The sequence below is a fragment of the Rattus rattus genome, chromosome X, assembly GCF_011064425.1.
Source record: "Rattus rattus isolate New Zealand chromosome X, Rrattus_CSIRO_v1, whole genome shotgun sequence".
Lineage (NCBI taxonomy): Eukaryota > Metazoa > Chordata > Mammalia > Rodentia > Muridae > Rattus > Rattus rattus.
The window spans coordinates 24944407-24967227 of NC_046172.1; the positions used below are offsets into that span (position 1 = coordinate 24944407).

General features: G+C 41.5%; 2 protein-coding genes across 3 annotated transcripts in view; both read left to right on the top strand.

Annotated features, from left to right (window-relative positions):
• Positions 1-5461, top strand: part of Pir (pirin) — a 104610-nt gene extending 99149 nt beyond the window's left edge. Inside the window, exons 9-10 of the mRNA XM_032890256.1 lie at positions 1737-1803; positions 4850-5461. Coding sequence (XP_032746147.1) covers positions 1737-1803; positions 4850-4965 — 183 coding nt within the window. The 3' untranslated portion in view covers positions 4966-5461. The remainder of the gene's footprint in view (positions 1-1736; positions 1804-4849) is intronic.
• A 534-nt stretch (positions 5462-5995) lies between these two features.
• Vegfd (vascular endothelial growth factor D) overlaps positions 5996-22821 on the top strand; it is a 29326-nt gene continuing 12500 nt past the window's right edge. The window contains exons 1-2 of one of the 2 annotated variants that reach the window (XM_032890408.1): positions 5996-6352; positions 18766-18991. In XM_032890408.1, coding sequence (XP_032746299.1) covers positions 6263-6352; positions 18766-18991 — 316 coding nt within the window. In that variant the 5' untranslated portion in view covers positions 5996-6262. The remainder of the gene's footprint in view (positions 6353-18765; positions 18992-22821) is intronic. The other variant, XM_032890407.1, reaches the window with a different exon arrangement.

Sequence of the window (22821 nt, forward strand, 5' to 3'; positions counted from 1 at the left end):
TTTAAATATTTATCTTTTTATTATTGAATGATCATATCATTTTTAAACCAGAAGTGCATTGATATAAAAACAATTTTCCAAACATTATACCCACACTTACGTATACATTTTATATTGTGTATGTGTTTTTATTTTAAAGGTGTTGAGTCACATTTCATATTACTTTAGTAAGTGACAAAGCAACAAAGTCTTGGTTTTGGATTTGTATAAGTATTATTACCATTTAAAAAAATTATATTGTCGGACTGAGCTTGGCAGTTAAGAGCACTGGTTGCCGTTTAAATGGACCCAGGTTAGATTCCCAGCACCCACATGGCAGCTCACAATTATATGTAAGTAGTACTGGTGTATCAACACCTTCTAGCCTCTTTATGCATAAGGCACACATGTGGTACAGACATACATATAGGCAAAACACTCATCCATGTTAAAAAATAAATGAATGAATGAATGAATGAATGAATGAATGAATGAATGAATCTTAGACATTAGATTGTTGCAGACGAGATAGAAAGGATTGTAAGAGTCAGAAGTGGCAGATGACGTCAATGAAAGAGTGTTTTCTAGACAGAACAAAGTTGATGTACATATAAACTCACAGAGACTGTGACAGCGTGCACATAGCCTGCACAGTTCAAACTGACAAATCCTGACCTGGAGAAAGGGGAACATGGTCACAAAGTCTCAACACTAACCAAGAATCTATTTACGATTGATAGTGTCTAGGAGAAGAAAAATCAGTTTTCTTCCATGGAGCCACTAGACTCCAGGGCAAGCTCTGTGTTCAGGATTAGTTGGCCAACACAAATGAACTCCGTGGTGTGTGTGTGTGTGTGTGTGTGTGTGTGTGTGTGTGTGTACTTGCACGCATGTGCTTTTGGGGGGTTGGTTTGAGGAGTTTTTGTTTGTTTGTTTTTTAAGAATAAGAAAGAATTTGAAAGTATGTAACTAAGGAGAAGATGGGATAAGAGGGAAGGGAAAGATGACCAAAAATATATTCTATGGAAAATATAAATAGTAAAGAAAAGGCAACAAAATAAAAAAAAATGTCTTTGTTCATAAGAGACAAGCTAATGTAATCAGATTGTTGGGAAGATGTTTCTGTTAAAGATGACCATAACTTTGGTACTGAAGAGATGGTTGGGTGAGTGAATTGCCTGAATAATAAGGACTTGAGTCTGATTACCTAGCAGCCATGTACAAGGCTGAGCGCGACAGCACACATCTGAAACCCTACATGGGAGCTAAGCCTAAACAAATCCCTGGAGTGTGCTATCCAGTCATCTAGGCAAAGGGTGAGCTCTGCTTTCACAGAGAGACCCTGCTTTCAAAAATAAGGTGGAGTGGTATTGAGGGAGACACTTGACAAAGACCTCTGACCGCTCCACACATACATATGCAGATAGACCTGGCCTCCAAACACACATATATGCACACTGACCTACATACACACACATAGACACACAAACACCAAGAAGACATTAATTTCAATTTTCCTTCTTTAATTTACAGATGTTGATACAGTGGTAGCCTGGATCTATTGTTGAATTCTAGTTGCTAGAACACTGAACATCCTAAGGAATAAACATTCCCCATATTGCAGAGGGATGTTTCTGAAAATTGTCCTGGTAAAGAAGTCCACTTAATTTTGTATCTAACTATGACTTGTTTCCAATTTGGCACTTAAAATAAACATGCTCATTGCTGGATGCTTTTTTTTTTTTTGATGACTTTAGGATCCCAAAAGAAGTCATTTTGTCTTAATTGCTGGGGAGCCATTAAGAGAACCAGTTGTCCAACATGGTAAGTCCAAAATGCTGATTTTCCTAGCTCTCGCTTTTTTCCTTTCACACACACACACACACTCCTTACACACACACACACACAGAGAGAGAGAGAGACAGGGGGAGTGGAGGGGAGGAGAGAGAGAGAGAGAGAGAGAGGAGAGAGAGAGGAGAATAGAATTAGTGTATGAAAGAGGTACTTTGAAGGAGGAAAACGCTGGCAGAGGTACACAATCACTTCAGCTCTTCGGATCTTGATGTCCTTGTATCATTGGCACTTTATTAGATGACAAAACCGTAAAAGCACCTAGAACCCAACTTTTTATTTATACCTTTGCCTACAAAACATACTGTGCAGCTCACTGATTATTTAATTAAGCATGACTTAAGATCTCATCATATTCCATCACTTGGCATGAATTCCCAGGCATAAACAATGATCTCAGATAAGCCCCAGCTGGTCGTACATTTAAATCACCCTGAATATTTAGAAAGTATTCTTTTTTTCCTTGAGCAATAATTTAGGTGGAATATTAAATCATATTCCCCCAGCTTGTGACATCTCATGCTACACAGTTCAAAGTGTTCCTCCCAAGTTCATAGTCCCTTCTTCCTTTTGTCACGGCTGAGGAAAATTGTTCTTCTGCAAAGAAAACTGCAAGTAAGTGGAGTAGGGTCATTATCTAGTTGTAGACTGGAATTTGTGTAGGAGAAGTGTGCTTGGGATGAAAATGTTTTATGTTAGACCCTTTCCTCTGTAGCAGTTTTTAGAACCAAGAGTCCAGTTGAATGAAGATGACAAAGCAAATTGGTAGGCAGTGCATATATAAATCCTCTTCCAGTGCCGCTGAGCATGGAAACACTAGCCCACATTAATCAGACAAAATATATGCTCCTTCAACTGTCAGTTACTAAGAGGCAAAGCATTTGGTCTGGTTAGTTTAATTTAGCCTTCTTTTTAAGTTTGTTTGTTTCTTTGTGTTGCCTTTGCATGTTTATAAGCAGCCACAAACATCTTGAAAGTACTTGAGGACTGGTTGTGGTTTTTGTGAATTATCAACAGCCTTCTCCTCTTGTTACTGAGTGCTCTTAATGATGACATTAGGCATAGATGTCACAGCATGTTGGAACAGAAAACTATCTTAACTTTGATGGAGTTATGTCCCTCCCGCACACAAGAGAAAAAAACATGCAGATATTTCATTTTCTTAACGTATGCATCGATGCCATTTACTATGTACTAAGAATTGGTCAGCGTGTTTTGCAAGCGTTAGTTATTTAATCTTTGAAACAACCCTGGAAACCTGACTGCGGTGACAAGGGAATAAAGAAAATGCAGGCACACAGACACATCTACAGAAAGCTGCAATTGGTTGGCCTGTAGTTGATCTGATAGAGTGCCAATGACAAAGGGTGCTGCAACTCCAGAACATGCACTTTCGTATGCACGTGCATGCGTGCACGTGTGTGTGTGTGTGTGTGTGTGTGTGTGTGTGTGTGTGTGTGTGTGTGTGTGTGTTTACAGCACAGCTGGGAGAAGAGTTAGCTTGTCTCAGGGGAGCAGTCTCAGCGCAGCCATCCAGGATAAGGAAGCTCCATAGTTGTTAGTTTTCAAATGCACTACCAATGTCCTCACACAAACCAGAGGAAGGCTTGCTAATTTCCTGAGCCTGACTTGAGGAGGGTTTTGCTATTTCCCATGAGTTGGAGACATTGGTTCTTGTCAATAATACACATTCGGTCAAGGCTTCTTTTGTTCCCATAACTTCCTAGGTGATCCAAGGACAGTTTATAAAACTGAGCGACATGGTATGGTGTCAAAATAGGATATAGACATATACTACAGAAAGAGTTGGGGCAGAGGAGTGGTATGGTTCCACGTGGGTAAACTGTGAGAAGATTATTGTGTGTAACAAGTGAGTCCTTGATTCAGTATTTGATCTGTTTGACCGACAAAGTCTAAGACGTCCTTTCCCTAGCCCTTTGGTGAATTAAAAGAAAATGGTTGACACTAAGAAATTTTTTAATAAATGCTTCTTGACTTGAAATGTATTAGTAAGATTTATTAAAGCTATGTTGTTGGTGATCCCTGGCAAGAGGATGGTCACACCAGTATGATGTATCTTTTGGAATGGTGGGAGGGGGAAGAGAAATTATGATCAAAAGGAAAGACAAAACAATAGAAGCATAAAGAAGTTTACAGAAAGACAAAATCCCTTTCATTGCAAGTGCATTTTAGTGACTCATAACAGGAAGGAGAAATTAGCCAAACTTATAAACTTGACCTAGTCTATGGTTCCTATAGGGCACGTGGAGGTATCTTCTGGAGAACTACCAAAAAATGTAAATGTACAAGGACTTCTGTTGGAATGAAAGTTCTGTTAGTTTTCAGAACAGATTTAGAATCATCGCAGACAGGCATAGCCCCATACACTACTTAGATACCAAAGCTCTGCTACAGTCTAGCTGGGTTTTTATATGAACTAACTTTAGTAAGGCTACAGAGAAACTGCTTCATGAGATGAACAATAGATACAGGTACTGCTGATATTATTAATAATATCAATAATAACTTTCCATGATGATAAAGTCTTAAAAATAATGGCACATTGTTTTGTACATATCATGCGAGTCATTCAGTAAAATTAATTGTGATTTGTTTTTCATAAGATGGTAAGGTACACAAAGAAAAATGATTTACTGAATTGTGTACTATGTGTGTACTTTATCTGCTTGGTTCAGTTCCTGACATCAGTTCAGGTTCTACCAACAACAACGACAAAGAACGTGCCGAATAAAGGGAGTGTCACTGCTGGCGAGGAACCCGCAGTGGACATGAGACCCAATCCTGTTTATCTAAGTCTGGTCTGAGTGATGGGGTATAATGGTATATAGTCCTAACCACAAAACTCAAATGCCAGTACTGTATGACTGAACAGCATGAAAATGGGCTATTGGTGCCTAGATTTTGGTTTAGTTGAAGCTCTATAGGAATATATACCACTTCTAGTGGTAGAAGGACATGTTATCACCCAGAATTTAGTGAATGTCTCTTTCTGCCCTAGGTCCGTTTGTGATGAATACCAATGAGGAGATTTCTGAGGCCATTCTTGATTTCAGGAATGCAAAAAATGGTTTTGAGGGGGCCAAAACCTGGAAGTCAAAGATTGGAAACCAATGAAGAGCTGAAATGCTGCCATTTGTATGATCTGACCATTCGTTATATTCAATTTCCAAAGCTGATTTAGCTGAAACGTCTAAAGAATTCTACATTGAGATGGACATAGTGGCACATTCCTTTAGTCCCAGTACTCTAGGGGTCAGACATCGGGATCTCTGATTTCGAAGCCCATCTATCTACAGACTCAGTTCTAGGACAGCTGGGCTACACAGAGAAACCCTGTCTTGAAAATGCAAAAATAAAAAAATAGAATTTCACATTAGAATGAAAGGACTTTTTTGTAGTGAGTCTTCAGAATACATTATATACATGTATGAAATTGTCAAAGAACAGGGTAACTAATTTTAAAAGGAAATGTATAAACAATAAAAAATGGTAGTGATATATGTAAGATATTTCCTGACACATGCAAATAAGTTTAATTGTTGCTTTAAAAAAAAGACAATGTTCATTTGATGGAAATTATTAAGTGCCTATTAAAAATAATTGCTATGTACGTGTGCTTTTTTTTTATATGTAAGTAGATGCCTTTTTATTCTCTGCCCTTCGGGATTTTCTTGAAGCATTTTCTTTGTCACTTTCTGTACCACTGGCTGCAGATATCTGAGCATCTAAAGTCCCCCCTTCTGCAGTCCAGCTGCCACCCCAGCCATCAGGAATGTGCTCTGGGTGTCATGTTACAGGCTATGTGCTTTAAAAAACACCGTGGTCCTGACCATGTGAGTCAGCTTTTAAAACTACCCCGCTAGTGCTAGGAACACAGCAGGATTCCAGCCAAGACTTCCCAGCATTTTCTGCCAAACTCTCTGTCAGATTTAAGACATATTCTCCTGCAAGATTCCTTGAAGGTTGTGAAAAAGTTTTAATCCATAGTTGGGTTCCAGCCTGCTGTAGCTGCAAGTGTCTCTGATCATATCTCCTCCTTATAAAGCGGCTAGAACTTAGAGCATAGGGTGGGATTTTTTTTTTCTTCAACTTTCTGGATACGAAATGCCTGTAGAGTAATTTCTAGCTTCAAGTGGAAGACATGGCCACCTCCTGATTATTTCTGCAGCGGGAAACTTTGAAATAGTTTTCATCTTTCTCCCATACTAAGATTGTGTGTGGCCGTGGGGGAGTCCTTGACTAGCTCAAGTCATTTCATTGGATTTTGATTACAACTGATCATGTGATATTTTTTTCCATGTAAAGTTTTGGGGCTTCAAACTTTGCTTCTGGAGAATGCCTTTTGCAACACTTTTCAGTAGCTGCCTGGAAACAATTGCTTAGCCATCAGTGGACATTTGAAATAGTCAAAATGTATGGAGAGTGGGCCGCAGTGAATATTCTCATGATGTCCTATGTGTACCTGGTGCAGGGCTTCAGTAGTGAACACCGAGCAGTGAAGGTAGGTGAGCTTGATTTTTGCATTCTATTTCTCTTCAGTGGCTTTCACAGAAAAAGTCCTTTGCCCTTACTGTTTTGGGAGCTGTCTAAAAAGCCCTGCCTATTCTTAGCCTGCGCGCATTACTGACTGCTTTATTTGGGGGGCTTACTAAGTTTCCTGCCATGAGTGTTTGACAATGTGCATGTGGATGAAAATTTGAAGGGCTATTTTTATTTCTTGTGTGTGTTTGGAAGGGGAATAGAACATGAGCATTCTGGAAATCTTCGACATAGAACCAGTGTGCTCCCAGTTACGCTTGCAGACGGCCCAGTGGTTTTCCTATGAAGCTTTGATGTGCCTACGTGACACACACAATTTTGTGGACCTTTGGTTTGTAGGTAGGTTGTGAGCAGAAGGTTGAATGATTTCTTCTGTAAATTGAAAATCGCATTGTTTTCCAGGGGTGTAATCTGTCTGGTTTTGCAAATTACCAATTGCGACCATCCAGGGGGGAAAAAGATGTTTTCTTGGGGTCTGTTTTTATTTTCGTGCTTCTGTTTTAGAAAAATGTGTCTAAGATTAAGGAGTCAGCAAATCTTTGGTCCTATGAGCAAGCGTCAAGGACAGCCCAAGACATTGAGAACCATGCAAAAAGGATGAACTAGTGGGGCTACTGACTGCTAGAATAACATTTTCGCTCCATATTTTGTATCTTTCGAACCTTTTTATTTTTGAAAAGGACTCGGACTCAGATGCAATTCTTTTTGACTGGAGTGCTACTAAATTGTGACTGCTTTAGAAATCTCTGGCTATGAACAGATAGAAGTCAGATGTGGGCTTGAGTTTTGTGGCTTGCACTTTCGATAGGGGGAAGTATATCGCCCCCCGGAGGGGAAAATTAATTCATGAGGATGGTGAGCTGTTTTACATGGGAAGCACCGTATGCCTATAGTCCATAAACAGGCAGTGACTCTGTATCCGGGTTTCATAGGACAAGACTAATAGGCTCCATTTACAGTTCTTACCCTGTCAACTCTACTCAAAAGTCCCTTTCCCCTGCAGCCTGACATGGAGGGTGGACATCAAGGCTGGTGACAGTCAGGTAGAGCTGAGAAGTGTTCTTTCTGCCATGTGCTCTTTGACTCTCAAACCTCGAAATATTCAGGCTGCTACACAGGAAGCTTTACTTCCTACCCAGCATGATGCCGTTTGACATTTCACCTAATACGTCTTTAACTCTTTAACGCTAGGCCCCAGTGAAGCCATCCCTGTTTGTAATTTACTCTTTAATAGACACAGCTACCGGAAACCTCTCTGTGTCCTGGGGACATGTGAAGTCTTAAATTTACTGTTTCCATTTAAATTTTTTGAATGGGGAAGTGAGAAAATCGTGGAATTTTTTATGACAGAAAACATGCCCTAACAGAGGGCAGATGTACAACATGTGTTTACTAACATGCCTTTCAATGTTTCTCTTACATGCCCTTATATTTCCCCTGAGTTTACAGCTCCCCAGACCCCAGCTGAATTAGATCATTTCTTATGTGAAGTGTTGCCTGTAATTAAGTAGAAGTTCGGGGACACACATTACTGAGTGGTGAAGTATAATGACATATAATTTTGATTTATATAGTCTCCCCCCACCTCTTTAAATGAAAACAAAATCAAAGAAATCTATTCCTTAAAATTGGTGTCTTTCTTATTTAAATGAAAATGTATCATAGAAACATATTCAGGGTAGGAATGGCTTAGGATACTTGATTAGTTTTTTGCCTTTAGATATAAAGAATATGTCATTTGTTATTCAAATCATCATGGGTCCTCCTCAGTACTGAGTCTATGAGAGCATCTTTTTCTCTACTCTTGCTTTTCTGATCACATCTGTTCCAGAATTGCTGTAATGCTAAATCTGTTTCCAGCTGTTCTCTCCTCCTGGTCTGAACTTAACTTCTTAATTTAGAGAATTGTCCTGATTATTCAGCTTAGGCAGTGACTGTGACATTCTTCTGTGAATTTGTGAGAATGGGGTCCCAAATGTAGGAGTTAGCAAAAGGATTGAAGGCGCTGAAGGGGTTTGCAAACCATAGGAAGAACAACAATATCAACCAATCAGACCCCACCAGAGCTCCCAGGGATTAAACCACTACCAAAGAGTACACATGGACAGATCCATGGCTCCAGCTGCATATGTAGCAGAGGATGGCCTTGTTGGGTACCAATGGGAGGAGAGGCCCTTGGTCCTGCCAAGTCTGGAAACCCCCAGTGTAAGGGAATGTCAGGGTGGGAAGGTGGGAGGGAGTAGTGGGTGGGTAGAGGAGCACCCTCATGAAGCAGGGGGGTAGCAGGTTTCTGCAGGGGAAACTGGGAAAGGCGATAACATTTGAAATGTAAATAAAAAATCCAATAAAAGAAAAAACTCAAAAAAAATGTAAATGGCTACTAGTCCAGGACAATTGTGCTTAATGCCATTTGAGTGAAAGACACCCTAATTTCACTATAGTCTTGCAGCTTATGCTTGGAAAACCAGCTGTTTGGGGTCAACACTGCTTGGAACATATGAGCTGAAGTAAATCTTTTCTGAAATCTTAATATTTTCTTTGTAAAACAAAGATCTAGAAAGATAGTTCAATGGTTAAGAGCACTTCTAAATCTTGCAGAAGACCCTGGTTTTGTTCTCAGTGGCTCCATAAGTCCAGTTACAGGAGATCTGATGCCTTCTGACCCGATGGGACATCAGGCACCCATGTGACACAATACATATATAAAGAAAAAGTACTCATATACATAAAATAAATAAATCTTAAAATTTTTTAATTAAAACACCCTGTGCTTGCTTCATTACTATAATCAGATTGCTGAGTAGATGTGGGATTTATTTCAGTTTCTAATTTCTCATGATTTTTGTACAGTTGAGATGAGCAGAGATAGTTTCTTAAGGTAGGAACATCATAACAGCCTATGTTATAAATCTAACCACACTATTGTACCCTCTAGATACTTACTAATCATTTCCAACAACCGTATGCTTTTGCCATAAGCAATGACCTTCCCTCTAGCATGACTTTGGCTGCTTTAATAAATAATTGTTGTCACCGGGTATGTTGGGAGTCATTATAAGATGCTGGATGAAGGTAGCGTCTATGGATCTTTTCCACAGAGCACTGAGGACCTGTCAGTCTATCAGTAAAGGAGTCATTCTAGGCCATGGTAGCACTCGGAACTCTTTTGGAAGAGTTTCTTTCTTCTTCAGCCTTGCTCTATACTACCTTTTTAAAATTATTATTACTTACACAAACGTTTAATTAGCTTTATTTACAAAGCAGGGAATTTTTTTCACAGTCTCCAATGGTGCCTAGGTAACATCATTAGGCAAGAATGCCAGTCTAAAAGAAATTTATGCAGAATCCTAAAAATAACAGGTGTTGACGCTCCTCAAGAAGAGGCTAGCATTGCTGGCAGCAGCTCTTGTGCCTAAGTTGCTCAGAAGCAGTTCTGTTGCAGTCTCTACATCCCGTGATTTTGAAGACAAGGCCACTATTACTTCGTTCCTATCAAAACCCATAGCACAGAGGTCTTGTGTGTGTGTGTGTGTGTGTGTGTGTGTGTGTGTGTGTGTATTCTGAACTAGAAACTGGTGCTCCAGCATACACGTGTGCCCAAAGTCGAGCTGTTTGCTTGAACACTTCAGGATTTTGTTTGTACTGCTTTCCTACTACTGCATCTTGGGGGGTCATCTGGTTCTGCAGCGGACAACAGTGCTTACAATGACAATAATACTGTGCACAGAGTAATTGCTGCTGCCCATTGATCTTTCAGGATATCCAAACAAAAAGCCCCTGTGAGGGAAGTAATATCAGGGTGCCATATTTTACTGATAAACCGGACCTTGCGGGGGGGGGGTTAAATGGATATGTTTCTGGTATTTTTTTTTATCTCTAGTTGATATCTTCCACCTTCATACGGTGTGTCTGCAGGTCCTGCTATTTCTCCTCTTAATTCTGTAAAATTCTCATCTACAAGATCTACTTTAATTGGATTTTTGCTCATCTGCCTCCTCCGCCACCGCTATGACCACCGCCACCGCTGCCACCTCTTCCTCAACCGCCTCCTCCCTCAGTGTTTCAGACCCGAGCACCAGAACGCTGCCACTGCCACCCTTGCCGTCGCGTTCCCCCTCAGTGTAGAATCCACCTCCACGCCCGGTCACCAAAATGGCGCCGGGTCTCTATCCGATCTTTTAAGCCGCCTCACTTGTAATGTCTATAGATGGTAGAGTCAGTCAATTGCCCATACATTAGAATAAAAGTAGTTTGCACGGAAAAGACTGATGGGTGCCACCTTCCATCTTTAATTCCAGAAAGCAAACCCACTCCTCCTGCCTACCCCGTTCTCACTCACAAAGTCATATACGGGAGAGTTTGCTGGCTTTGTTGTTGGCCAATGAGACCTTAGCGATTTTTCTGTCTCACCATGAATTCAGTGGCAGCTCTTACATCATTCTGGTATATTATGGGACCCAAGGTACACTAGAACCATCGCTTACATCCTGTGTGTAATATTTCCTTGTAGAACTCATCTTTTAATCGAAAAATCCTAACTTAACGTCAGTGACTAAAATGTTGCTATAAACCTGTCACAAAGATAACTTGTGAAATAAAAACAATGATCCCATAATACACTATTAGTAAAAAGATCTGGTACTCTCGAGCACAATATTCCCACAAAGGTAGTAGAGAAATAAGAATTCAAAAGACAGTAAAATCATCCCTGAACAATGTTTACATCCAACTCTTTTTTTTCCCCCTTTAGATATTTACTTTATTTTAAGCGTATTTGTGTCAAGGTATATGCACATGAATGTGGGAGCCTGCAGAGGCCACAAGAGGGCGCTATATCCCCTAAAGCTGGAATCACAGGCAGTCGTTAATCACCCTGCTTGGGGTAATGGGAACCAAATCCTGTTCTTTGCCACAACAGTAAATACTTTTAACTAATAGCCATTCTGCAGCCCAAAGAACTCTTTTTTTATCATGTGATATGAGCAGGGGATGGGAGTTTAGCATAATTGGGAATGAACTGAGATGAAAGGAGACGGCAATAAAATGAACATTCCTGCTTGAGATGTTTTTATGGTGGCTAGTCCACTTTTCTCTCTCTTGTTTCTGGTTCTCATGGTCCTACTAAGATACTAGAACATTATAAGTCAAAAGCATCCTGAGGTATCTTCAACATCATGAAAGCCTTGGCTTGTTGAGATGTCCTAACCCATAAAGACTCTCCTGTATCTTTCATTATGATGTTCCAATATTTGATAATTCATTATTTATTTTTATCAGGTATTATTGAATATCTACTGTTTCTAGGATCTGAGAATGCAACAAGAAATAAACAATATTTCGGCTCCCTTGGAATGTGTATTTTGATTGTGCTTAGTGGAAGTGGACAACATACAAATCTATAATATGTCAGGGACAATAATAATGAAATGCACTCATGTGAAGGAGGGGGCACAGGATGCTTACGATCAAGGGGGAGATTCTTCTAATTCAGTTATGTTTGTGCATAGTACTGAAATAACTGAAGGAGGCAGAGGCCACCCTCAGGGTAGTGGCTAAAAAGGAGGAACTTGGATGTTCTGAGGTTGAGCAAAAGAACTAGAGTGACTGCTGGAAGGTGAGCAGAGATCAGAAGAAGTGCAGTTGTCACGGCTGGAAAAGTAGCAAGGGTCCGGGTGAGCTCCAATAGAACTTTACAGACGCTGCAATTTTAATGTATGCAAATTTTATGCACCAGATAACCTTGTTTTCATTAGTTCCAACCATTTAGAATGCAAAAGCTCCTTCTTACCTAACAGGCTGTTCAAGAACACACTGCACCCTGTGACTCATAGGTCACAGTTTACACATCGGATTCAGTGTCGTTACACCGTTTTATTTTATTGATGGCATACATCTGTGTCTGACATTTGTGGTCTGTTTGTCCCTGTTGATTCCACCACCCTCACCATGAGGATGGAAGGTCTTCAGCAGAGGAGTGTTTCATTGTTTTGCTTGTGGCCGTGTTCTAACCACCACTTTGCAAAGCCAGTCACACAGTAGATGCCGAAAGTGGTGTTGATAGTTGCTAGACTAGCCTTGGAGGATTTTTGAGATGGCCAGGTGAAAGACAACACTCACAGTCACTGGTTGTCACCATGGTTCACCTGGTTTCATGATTTATATAAAATCCAAAAGCATTTTTAAGGCTGTGTGTTTATCTTTCCATTTTACTGTGGGCATGGGATGAGGTTTAGATGACTGCGTCAAAGAATCCTGAAATGTCCTTCCAACCATAGGCCATCAGACAGGGAGTTCACTTCTAAAACCCAAAGTGAGAAAGTGAAGTCACTTTCGCCCATGATTTCAGCCTGATGGTCACAGACGGAAAGCTACACAAAGCAGAATCTAGTCAGACAGTGTCTGTGCACCACTTAGACACCTCCGTCTTTTTCTCTGAAAGCTTTCGGAGGCCCTACCTATGTTCACCCTGGGTGATATAGGAAGATGTGGAAAATTTTGACAAAAATACTCTGGTCAGATACTGCCTTAGTGAAACCCTTTCTCCCTGCGAGAAGGAAAGCTGTACATTCAGTTCAGTAAGCATGTGTGTAATGTCTTCCATGTGCCAAGCACGTGAGTGGACATGATGTTTTTTATAGAATTAAGATGTCTTAGTCATTTTCATGTCTCACCAACCTCTGAGGAGTTCACTTTGGCCTGTATAAAGGATTCCTTTAATGCCTGAAACTGTAATACTATAATTTATTTTTAAAAGTTAATTTATGCTTCTCTCATATTTTACATCTCAACTGTGGTTTCTCTTCCCAGTCTCTCCCATCTCCTCTCTCCCCCAGATCCACTACTCTCTATTTCCCTTCAGAAAAGGACAGATCTCCCATGATAAGAACCAAACATATCAAGTTTTAATAAGACTAGGCACCTCCCTTCATTTTAAGGCTAGATGAGGCAACCCAGTAGGAGAAGAAGGGTCTCAAAGACAGGCAAAAGAAAATCAGAGACAGCCCCTATTTCCACCGTTAGGAGTCCCACAGGAACACCAAGGTGCACACTGTAACACATAGGCAAAGGGCCTAGGTCAGTCCCATGCAGGCTCCCTGGTTCAGTCTCTGTGTGAGCCCCTATGACCCCTGGTAAGTTGATTCTATGGGCCATGTTCTCCTGTTGTCCTTGACTCCTGGGGCTCCTACTATCCTTCCTCTCCTTCTTCTGCAGGATCCCCTGAACTCTGCCTAATGTGTGACGAGAGGTCTTTGCATCAGCTTCCATCAGTTGTTAAATGAAGCCTCTCGATGATGAGTATGCTAGACCCTGGTATAAGATAACACAGAGCATCTTTAGGAACCATTTTCACTGATTGATTGATTGATCGATCGATCGATTGATTGATTGCCAGTTGTGCTTGGTGTCTAGACTAGCCAGCCTCTGCAGCTCCTGGCCCTCTAGGCAGTGTCAGGCATGGATTCCCTCTCCTGGAATGAGTCTTAACTTGGACCAGCCATTAGTTAGCCACTCCCACAACTTCTGTGTTACCTTTATCCCAGCACATCTTGAAGGCAGAAAAAATTGTAGGTCAAAGGTTTTGTGGCTAGGTTGGTGTGCCTAAACCTATACTTGAAAATTTGTAGTTGCAGAAAATAGCCAGTTCAGGATTCATATCTCCCATTGCTAGGAGTCTAAGCTAGGGTCACCCTCATAGATTCCTGGAAGTTTCCATTGCACTAGGTTTCTACCTCTCTTCCAAAGTGCTGGACAAATAGCTCAGCCATTAAAAGCTAGACTTACAACCCCAAGTACTATAATTTTTACAAGGTTTATTTCACCATTAGCTGGATGCTATTAAATAACTATAACACTGACCTGTTAGAGATGAGTATTGCTTCTTGAAAAGAATCAACATTTAAATAAAAATTATTTCAGGAGGGTTGGGGATTTAGCTCAGTGGTAGAGCGCTTGCCTAGCAAGTGCAAGGCCCTGGGTTCGGTCCCCAGCTCCGAAAAAAAAGAAAAAAAGAAAAAAAATATTTCAGGAGAAAAATATTTTGCTGTTCTGTTGTGACCAAAACTTTTGATTAAATGAATATGAATATCCTTTCCTTTCTTTTCTTTTCTTTCTTTTTTTTTCACAGCCGCCTCAGACACAGAAAAATTAATTCTGTGCGGCGGAGAGTCCAGGTTCCGCTAGGGGGATTTGGTTTTTGTTTGTGTGAGGATTCATTATGGGGACGAGGAAGGTAGAGGCAGAGGGAAGAGTTTGGTCCTTCAATGGGACCAGCTCTGAAGATGGTTAAGACAGGGAATCAGGAGAGACATGGATACTGGACAAAAAAAGACAAACTAAAGAAACAAGGAAGGGCAGAGGGAGAAGAAAGGACCATGGGACAGAAAAAAAAGGGAGGGGTGGAGAGACAAGTAAGGTAAGACTTAAAATTGACGACAGAGAGCGGGAAAAACTAGGAAGTAGGGGAAAGATAAACCCCACCCTCCAAACCAGACTGGTGGGACCAGGAGGTGGACTGGGTGAGGGGACTGAAGGCTTCTGCAGAAGAGATCTAGTCCAGCCAGATACAAGGAATGTGCACCTTTCTCCTACCCCAGGGTCCTGGGTAGAGTAGGGGACTCGTGGCTCAGTGCTGCAGTGTGTGATTGTGGGGCGCCCCCTCCCCTCCTCGCTCTTGGCTACATAAAGTACCCTCCAGCGAGATGCCCCAGCGCTCGGGGGACTGGGCAGAGGGTTGGAGTCGGAGAGGCCCGCGGCCTGCCCCTAATCCCGAGGCGAGTGGGCGTGGCCTAGGCTGCGACTGCCCGGCCCCTGCGATCGGCCCTGCCCCTCTGCGTCTTTTTCTTTCCAGCCTCCCCAGCAGCTGGCTGGCTGAGTAACTAGGTTCGACCCACAGGCGTCCTGGGTCTGTGTGCCCGCCGCTCACCGGATACTTTCCAGCGTCCATTCAGTGGTGGTGAAGGCCAGACATGCTTAGGCGGAGCCCAGCCCCAAGTCTCTATCCTCCCCGGCCGCGTGCCCTCCTGCCCCCTTCAGATGTGGAATGAACCAGTGGTGCTTTGTCCGCAAGAAGCAGAGCAGATAACTGTGACTCTGGAACAGCCCCCTGTAGTCTCTGCATCTGTTTCTGTCAGTTGCTGGGAGAAGCCTCTCTGATGACAATTAAGCTAGGGACCAGTCTATGAGTATAGCAGAATATCATTTTTTTGTCCTAGGTCTCTGGACTGTCCAGCCTCTGGGTCCTGGCCTTCCAGGCTATGTCAGGGGCTTTTTTTTTTTCTTTTAAAATTGTGATCCAAACCTGTAAAATAGGACTCTGATGATAAGGTCAGTTCATCAGTATTTTTTTTTTTTAAGCTTTCCCCCACATGCATGCAAGGTGAAGGCTAGTCTGGGAACCTCTGCTCCAAATCCTTCCCAAGAGGGAATAAAGCGAGCAACAGTGTGGCCATTTCTTGGTGGCCTGTTAGGAATGTAACCACCTAGGTCTCTAGGACCATCTTTGTTCTATGTATAGTAATATTTATATGATGACAAAGTAGTATTGCAGAAACCTTCAACCCCGTGCTTTAAAAACTGGTTGTTGGTAGCTAAAAACCATCAGAGAATGATTTCTTAGTTAGGAGGAGAATCTCTAACAGCCTTGAACTAATTACAGAACTGAGGCCGCCGCTCTAATAAGAAGCAGAGACCTGGAAACGCTGTCTCTCGTCCTCTCATCTTGCTGGCTGCTTTTAATCAGTTTAGATTTGATTAGCACTTGTATTAAAGAACTGGAAGAAATAAAGACCAACTCATTTGGCAAAAGTTCAGCAATGAAAACGACTGCAATCAAAGGTTTAAGTATGTGTTTGGGACGATAGTCACTCTTTGATGTTTAGTTCTCTCCTGCACATGCGGGATAACGTAAAGTTGATTACACAAATATCCACCAGTGCAGAATGCTGATTGGAAAGAGATCCATTTCCAACCCTTCTCAAAAGTCTGCCCTAGATAAATTACTTCCTTTTTTGAGTCCTTAGTATTTCCGTTTAGAATTATAAAGTGACTGTTTCCAATTTCTCAGTTATTTCATAGTAGGTTTTCAGTTAGCAGACTAAGAAGGCTTTCAATAGCTTTGAGTATGGAAGTCAATGTTGTGGTTTTTACAAAGAAACCAGTCATAGACACCGTTTAGTCTTCATATCATTCAATATTTTAATTCAGTCTGCGGGCTCACTACTTTATCCTGAGGTTTCAGCATAGGATTTTTTTTTTTTTAGGAACCTGAAATTGAATCGAGGCCTATAAGAAGTATGAAGTCATGTATCAGCCTTATTCAAGGATGGTAGTGAATGAAATTTTACCTCTATAAATGAAAATTCTTTCTTCAAAGTACAATTTAATAATCTTTATTATAAAATTTTAGGGGGGGTTCATACATGAGTACTTATACATCTATTCTTTTCACCTCTCCCTTTCCCCCATCCAATTCCTTCTGATTCTCCCCTACTCCTTAAATTCATGATCACGTCCTCTATAATTATCGTTATACACATAAGTGTGCATAAGCATGCACATGTGCACACACAGATACACACACACACACACATTGAGCCCAACATAATAATCTTTTTAAAAGTATCTGTTAGTCTTCCTTCCTAGCTTATTGAAGCAGTGCTGTCAAACCTTTTTATCTTGAAGACTGAATTAATGTGAGGTAGCTTTTTCATAGAACTAGAAAGAGGAGAAGAATGGCCAGACGAAGAAAGGTCATTAACAAATTAGGATCATCACGTGTAAGGGTTGTCATGGAAATGAGTATTTGGTTTTGTCTACAGGGTTCTCAGCTAAAGAAGCTGGGCTATGCTACTCGAGTTCAGCATCCTGCTCACATACCCCAGCTGTGCTCCTTAAGCTTCCTTTTCTCCATTGACAAAAACATCCTTGTCTCCAACTCCAGACGGATGTGAGAAACCCCCACTATAGTCTCCCTGAGCTTCTGAGGCAATCTTACTCTCTCCAGAGCCCTTTGGCTCCCTGTGGCTCACCTATTTCAGAGGGTGATCTGTTTATCTCTTCATAGTGGGTCCAACTAACACCTTGCCTACAACTTACAAATATACTTAATACTCTCCTACCTCAGGCGAAAATGTACATACATGCATGAGAACGCCCATCTGGACTTAGGTAAAATGGCTAAGGGGGCTTTAGCCAGGTACAGTCACACAAGCCTGGGATATCAGAACTCTAGAAGGTGAGGTAGGATGATCCCAACTTCCAGATCGACCTTGGCTACAAAATGAGAACTTGCCTCAAAACAAGAACAATGACAACAACAAAAGGCATAGCCTTGAATGTGTGTATTTTGAGACTTTTTTTAGTTCATGGACTATAAATGTTAAGGAAATAATGGTAAACAAACACGTAAGGCAATCTAAGTAGAAAATGCTGATAAACTATGGAACCATACAATTAAAGCTGCACGACTGATAGATGTGATTCTGGGAGTGGCGATCAAGAGCTCAGATGCAGAACTTGGGAGACAGCTTAGTTGGCACAGTACCTTCCCAGCACGCACAAGGCGCAAAGACTGATCCCCAGTGCTTGAGGGGGAAACTCCAAAAGGAAATGGGCTCCATTGGTTTTGATTGCGTCATGTATAATTGTACGTATGTATCATTATTTCATGTAACCAAGCCCCTACTTTTGAACAAGAACATATTAAAATCTTTTCTTGACTTGGGATCCCCTACGAATATACCCATCTAGTCTAGTCGCACCATGTTAGCCATTGTGAATCAGACGCAACCGTAGAGAAATGGTGAGACTTCAGCAGAAACTAGGAAATCAGTGTCTGTTGTCACAAAATTTGTATCATAGAAGAATCTCTACTGTTTTCTGTGGCTGCAGTAGCAAAGTACTATAAGTTTGGTAGCTCGAATAACAAGAAAATCCCACAAATGGATGTGTCAAACTCTCTGCATGAAGCATCACCTCATCTGCTTCTGGCGGCCCGAGGTAATCCCTGAGTTGTGGCTTCATCACTTCATCTCCACCTCCATTTTCTCATGGCCTTGCTGTGTCTATGTTTTCTCCTGGCTTTGAAGGACCTTGTTGACTGTATTTTGGGTTCATGTGACTAATAGCACCAAGACTTTACCTCCGTTATATATGCATCTTTTTTTTTTCCTGAATAAGATAACGTGCAGAGAGGCTCTGGAAGTAAGGAAGTTGATCCATCATTTCAAAGTCCACCATTTGGACATTGGTTTTGTTTTTCCCCAGACACAGGTCCACATTGGAATAACCTTAACTAGTTTCTTTTCAGATGGTCTATAGTTGAATCTTTTGGCAACCATAGTTATCAAGATATCTTTGTAACTCACTGTTAATTAGGATGTTTCTTTTGAGCGATCATCCCGGTCTGTGTTGGAACGTTCTGAACAACAGATCCGCGCGGCTTCTAGTTTGGAGGAGTTGCTGCAAGTCGCGCACTCTGAGGACTGGAAGCTGTGGCGGTGCCGGTTGAAGCTTAAAAGTCTTGCCAGTATGGACTCGCGCTCAACATCCCATCGCTCCACCAGATTTGCGGCAACTTTCTATGATACTGAAACACTAAAAGGTAGGTAGGTGCATGGGCACAGTGGTACATTCTCTCCTTATCAGCGTGACACCAACACCAAGTTTTTCCCAAAGTTAGAGCAGGGTAGTTACGTATCAGTGGGGGACAAAATGACTTTGACTTTGTGACAAGATGCTTCACTGAATAAAGTTGGGAATGGTTCTCAGACAGTCACACGTGGGCCCTTCATAATAAATAGATGTAATAAAAACAAACCAATTAGTCATTACAGGAATCAGTTCTCTCCTTCCACCTGTGGGGCCCAGGGGTCTAACACAGGTCCTCAGGCTCAGCAGCAAGCACATGCTGCCACGGGCCCATCTTGCCAGCTCAAGAATTATGATTTTTAAGTGTTTACTCCGCGAAGATGTATACTCGGTATGATTTTATATCTGCACATAACACGAGGACATTCAAATTGTCAAAAATAAATTAAACTCAGAAATCCTAGGTCAAAGCAAATACACAAAGACTGCTTTTAGTGAGGGGAAAACCATGTTTACTAAAGAGCAAAAGAACCTCAGGTATTTATCAACAAGGAGTTTTCAATTGCTACGCAGACACAAAGAAAAACCAACAGTATGGCTATAGATATTTTTTTTTCTCTTCAAAATCCTGTGGGTTTTATTTAAAAGGAGAAAGGGAGAAGTTGAAAGGTGAGGCATGATAATGGTTACTCAGAAAACAACAAAGACATTTCTTGACACGAAATAATCGAAGCTTACAAGCAGAAAATAACATACGGTCAGTCTCTGTATCCTCAGGTTCTGCTCCCCTACCCACACACCACGGGTTCAGCCAATCACACATCCTTAGGGGAAATGCATGTGTCCTGAGCATATGCAGACCTTTTCTTGACATCCAATGTTCTGAAACAACTACTCATATGGCATATGTACATTTTATTGGATACTGGAAGTTATCTAGACATGATTTCAAATGTAAAGAAAGATGTGGGTGGGCTATTTACAAATTCTAGCCCACAATATAAGGGAATTGGTAACTAAGGATTTTAGTATCTGTAAGGTGTCCTGGAAGCAGTCTTCCATAGACATCAAGGGACCATTATACTTCCAAATTGCTTCCTGGAGTAGGGGTGGGGATGGACATGCAGTGTATACTTAAACTACTTTAATGATATCCACACTACGAAACAGACTCTTTCCAAGACGACTGTTTGTACACACTGTGCCACAATGAGTGAAATGTTTTAAAATAAAGTTGTGTGGCCTTGAGTATGCCTTTATCTCTCTTATGACATATCAAAACAACTCAAAAAACCAGTGCCATTGTTAGACTTGGCCTTCCAGGTATAAATATGATTTCATAGTACATGAGTACATCGATTATTTAATTTCAGTTGATCCTTGAGCGAAATTATCTTTTTAATTAGTTACACTTATCTTTGTTCCCCGTTTGTTAAAAAATACTAGACGAGTCTTTTTGCGCATGCACACACACACACAGAGAGACACACACACAAACAGAGACACACACAGACACAGACACACACACAGACAGACACACAGACAGACAGACACACAGACACACACAGAGACACACACACACACATACACACACAGACAGACAGACACACAGACAGACACACACACACACACACACACACACACACACACACACGTGGGGGGGTAGGGATTCGGTTATGGGGAAAGTTATATGTAGGTGAAGGAATCCCACAGCAGTGTAAGTGAGAAGAATGTACTTCGTGCTCATGCGTGGGACTGTGTGTCAAGGGAGGTGAGACACTGGGAACCATGGTCAGAGCTTTGAGGGTAGAGTTCATGTGGTGATTTTAGAGGAACTTCACAGAAATCAATCTGGAGATCACAGGCTTTGACCACATTACTGGTCTGAAGGTCCAAGGGAGATGTACAGATGAGCTGCGAAGACAATTTTTACCAGAAAACCACGACTAAGGGGTTTTTAAAAGTCAGCCAGTTTGACATTTTACAAGGAAGATGCCATAAAAAATTGGAGAATTTGCAGTCTCCAGGCTTTCCCTCCTAATTAGATGGAGGATTATCTGAAGTTTATTCGCCAAGTTGCAAGGAGTGGATAATCAAGTAAGTGCCTGACACCAATTATGTTTTGTTATCGACTCCTCTGGTGGATTTCAGGGGAATTTCCTGGACAGAAGGAAAGTACACTGGCCTTACGAAACCTTACTCGGTGCCATTGGTCATAACCTCATGAGATTTCGATTATTATCTTCCCCAACTTTAAAACTTAGGACTTTAAAGAGAAAGGGCAAGTAAAAAGTAGCATTTAAATGGCATTTGAAACAAGGAATATTTTCATAAGTTACTCCCTCCGTCAAAGATTTATGACTAATAGTAGCAGGTGAAATAGCACCCCCAGTAATACTTAATTAAATAATTAAATACGGCCTGAGGATAATTCTTTATCATCAGAAATTTTTAAATGTTCATTTTTGTATTATGTGTTTGGATGTTTTGCTGGTATGTGTGTACCTTTCTGCAGTACCCAGTGGAAGTCAGCAGAGGGCATCAGATCCACTGGAGCCGGAGTTAAGAGACATTAGCAGCCCTATGGGTGTTGGGAACCAAATGTTGGTCCTCAGGAAGAGCAGCCAGTATGATTCTGAGCCATCTCTCCAGGTTCACCAATACATATATTTAAAGATAGTATACAGAAACATTCCTCAAGTATCACCCCACTTGTAAAACAGATATTTTTAATTTCATGCTTTTGTGGATCTGAAATACAGGCATTGCCAAGGTGTTTGTTTGTTTGCTGATTCAAGATCTCTCTGGAGACTACAGTTAAGTTCTCTGGGTCTGGGCTCTGAGCATCTCAATGTACTTGCAAGTTCATTCGATTGTTGTTTGTAAGATTAAGTTCCACACAGGCACTTGGACTGTGAAGGGCCCCTTTCCTCACTGGTTGTTGGCCAGAGGCTGCCCTTCGTTTGGGGTAGCTTCAAAAATGACTTTCAGGCTGGACAAGTGGTGTGGAGATTAAAAGCATGTATGGCTTTTGCAGATAACCCAAGTTTGGTTCCTAGTACCTATGTAGGATAGACTCCCAACCACTCAGAACTCCAGTTCCCAGGGCTTTTGTTACCCTCTTTTGGTGTCTGGGGGCTCTGCACTCATGTGTACCCCACCACTACACACATGTGCACCACCCCAAACACACATAATTAAAAATAAAATGAATCATTTTTAAAAGTGGCCCTTGGGATGGAGAGATGGCTCAGTGGTTAAGAGCACTGTCTGCTCTTCCAGAGGTCCTGAGTTCAATTCCCAGCAACCACGTGGTGACTCAGAACCATCTGCAGTGGGATCCGATGCCCTCCTCTGGTGTGTCTGAAGACAGCGACTGTATACTCATGTATACAACAAATAAATAATTCTTAAAAAAAAAAACGTGGCACTTGGTGAGAAAAGAAGTGGGGAGGAGAGAAGAGAGGGTAAAGAGAAGTGAGGGCAGGAGAGAAACAGAGTCAGAAATCAGTTTCAACCTAAGCACCTAGGTGGCATCATGCTGTGCTGTGTTCTTTTCAGAAAAAGCCAATCACTGGGTCTCATCAGCACACAAAAGGAGAGGCAATTGCACAGGGCACGGTCACCAGGAACTGGGGATCATGGGGGTTAGTGTCAAAGCTGCATACTACAAAAATGTTTCAACACACTCCTGGGATGACATAGTCTGCAGTTCCATCTGTGACAAGCTGAAAGCAACTCCCCTGCCCCCGCAAACCTGTAGGGAGGCTACACACAGCACTAAGAGTCGACATCTAACTTAAATAATGAGAGTGGAGCTGGATAGAGCTCGCCTGTTCTGAG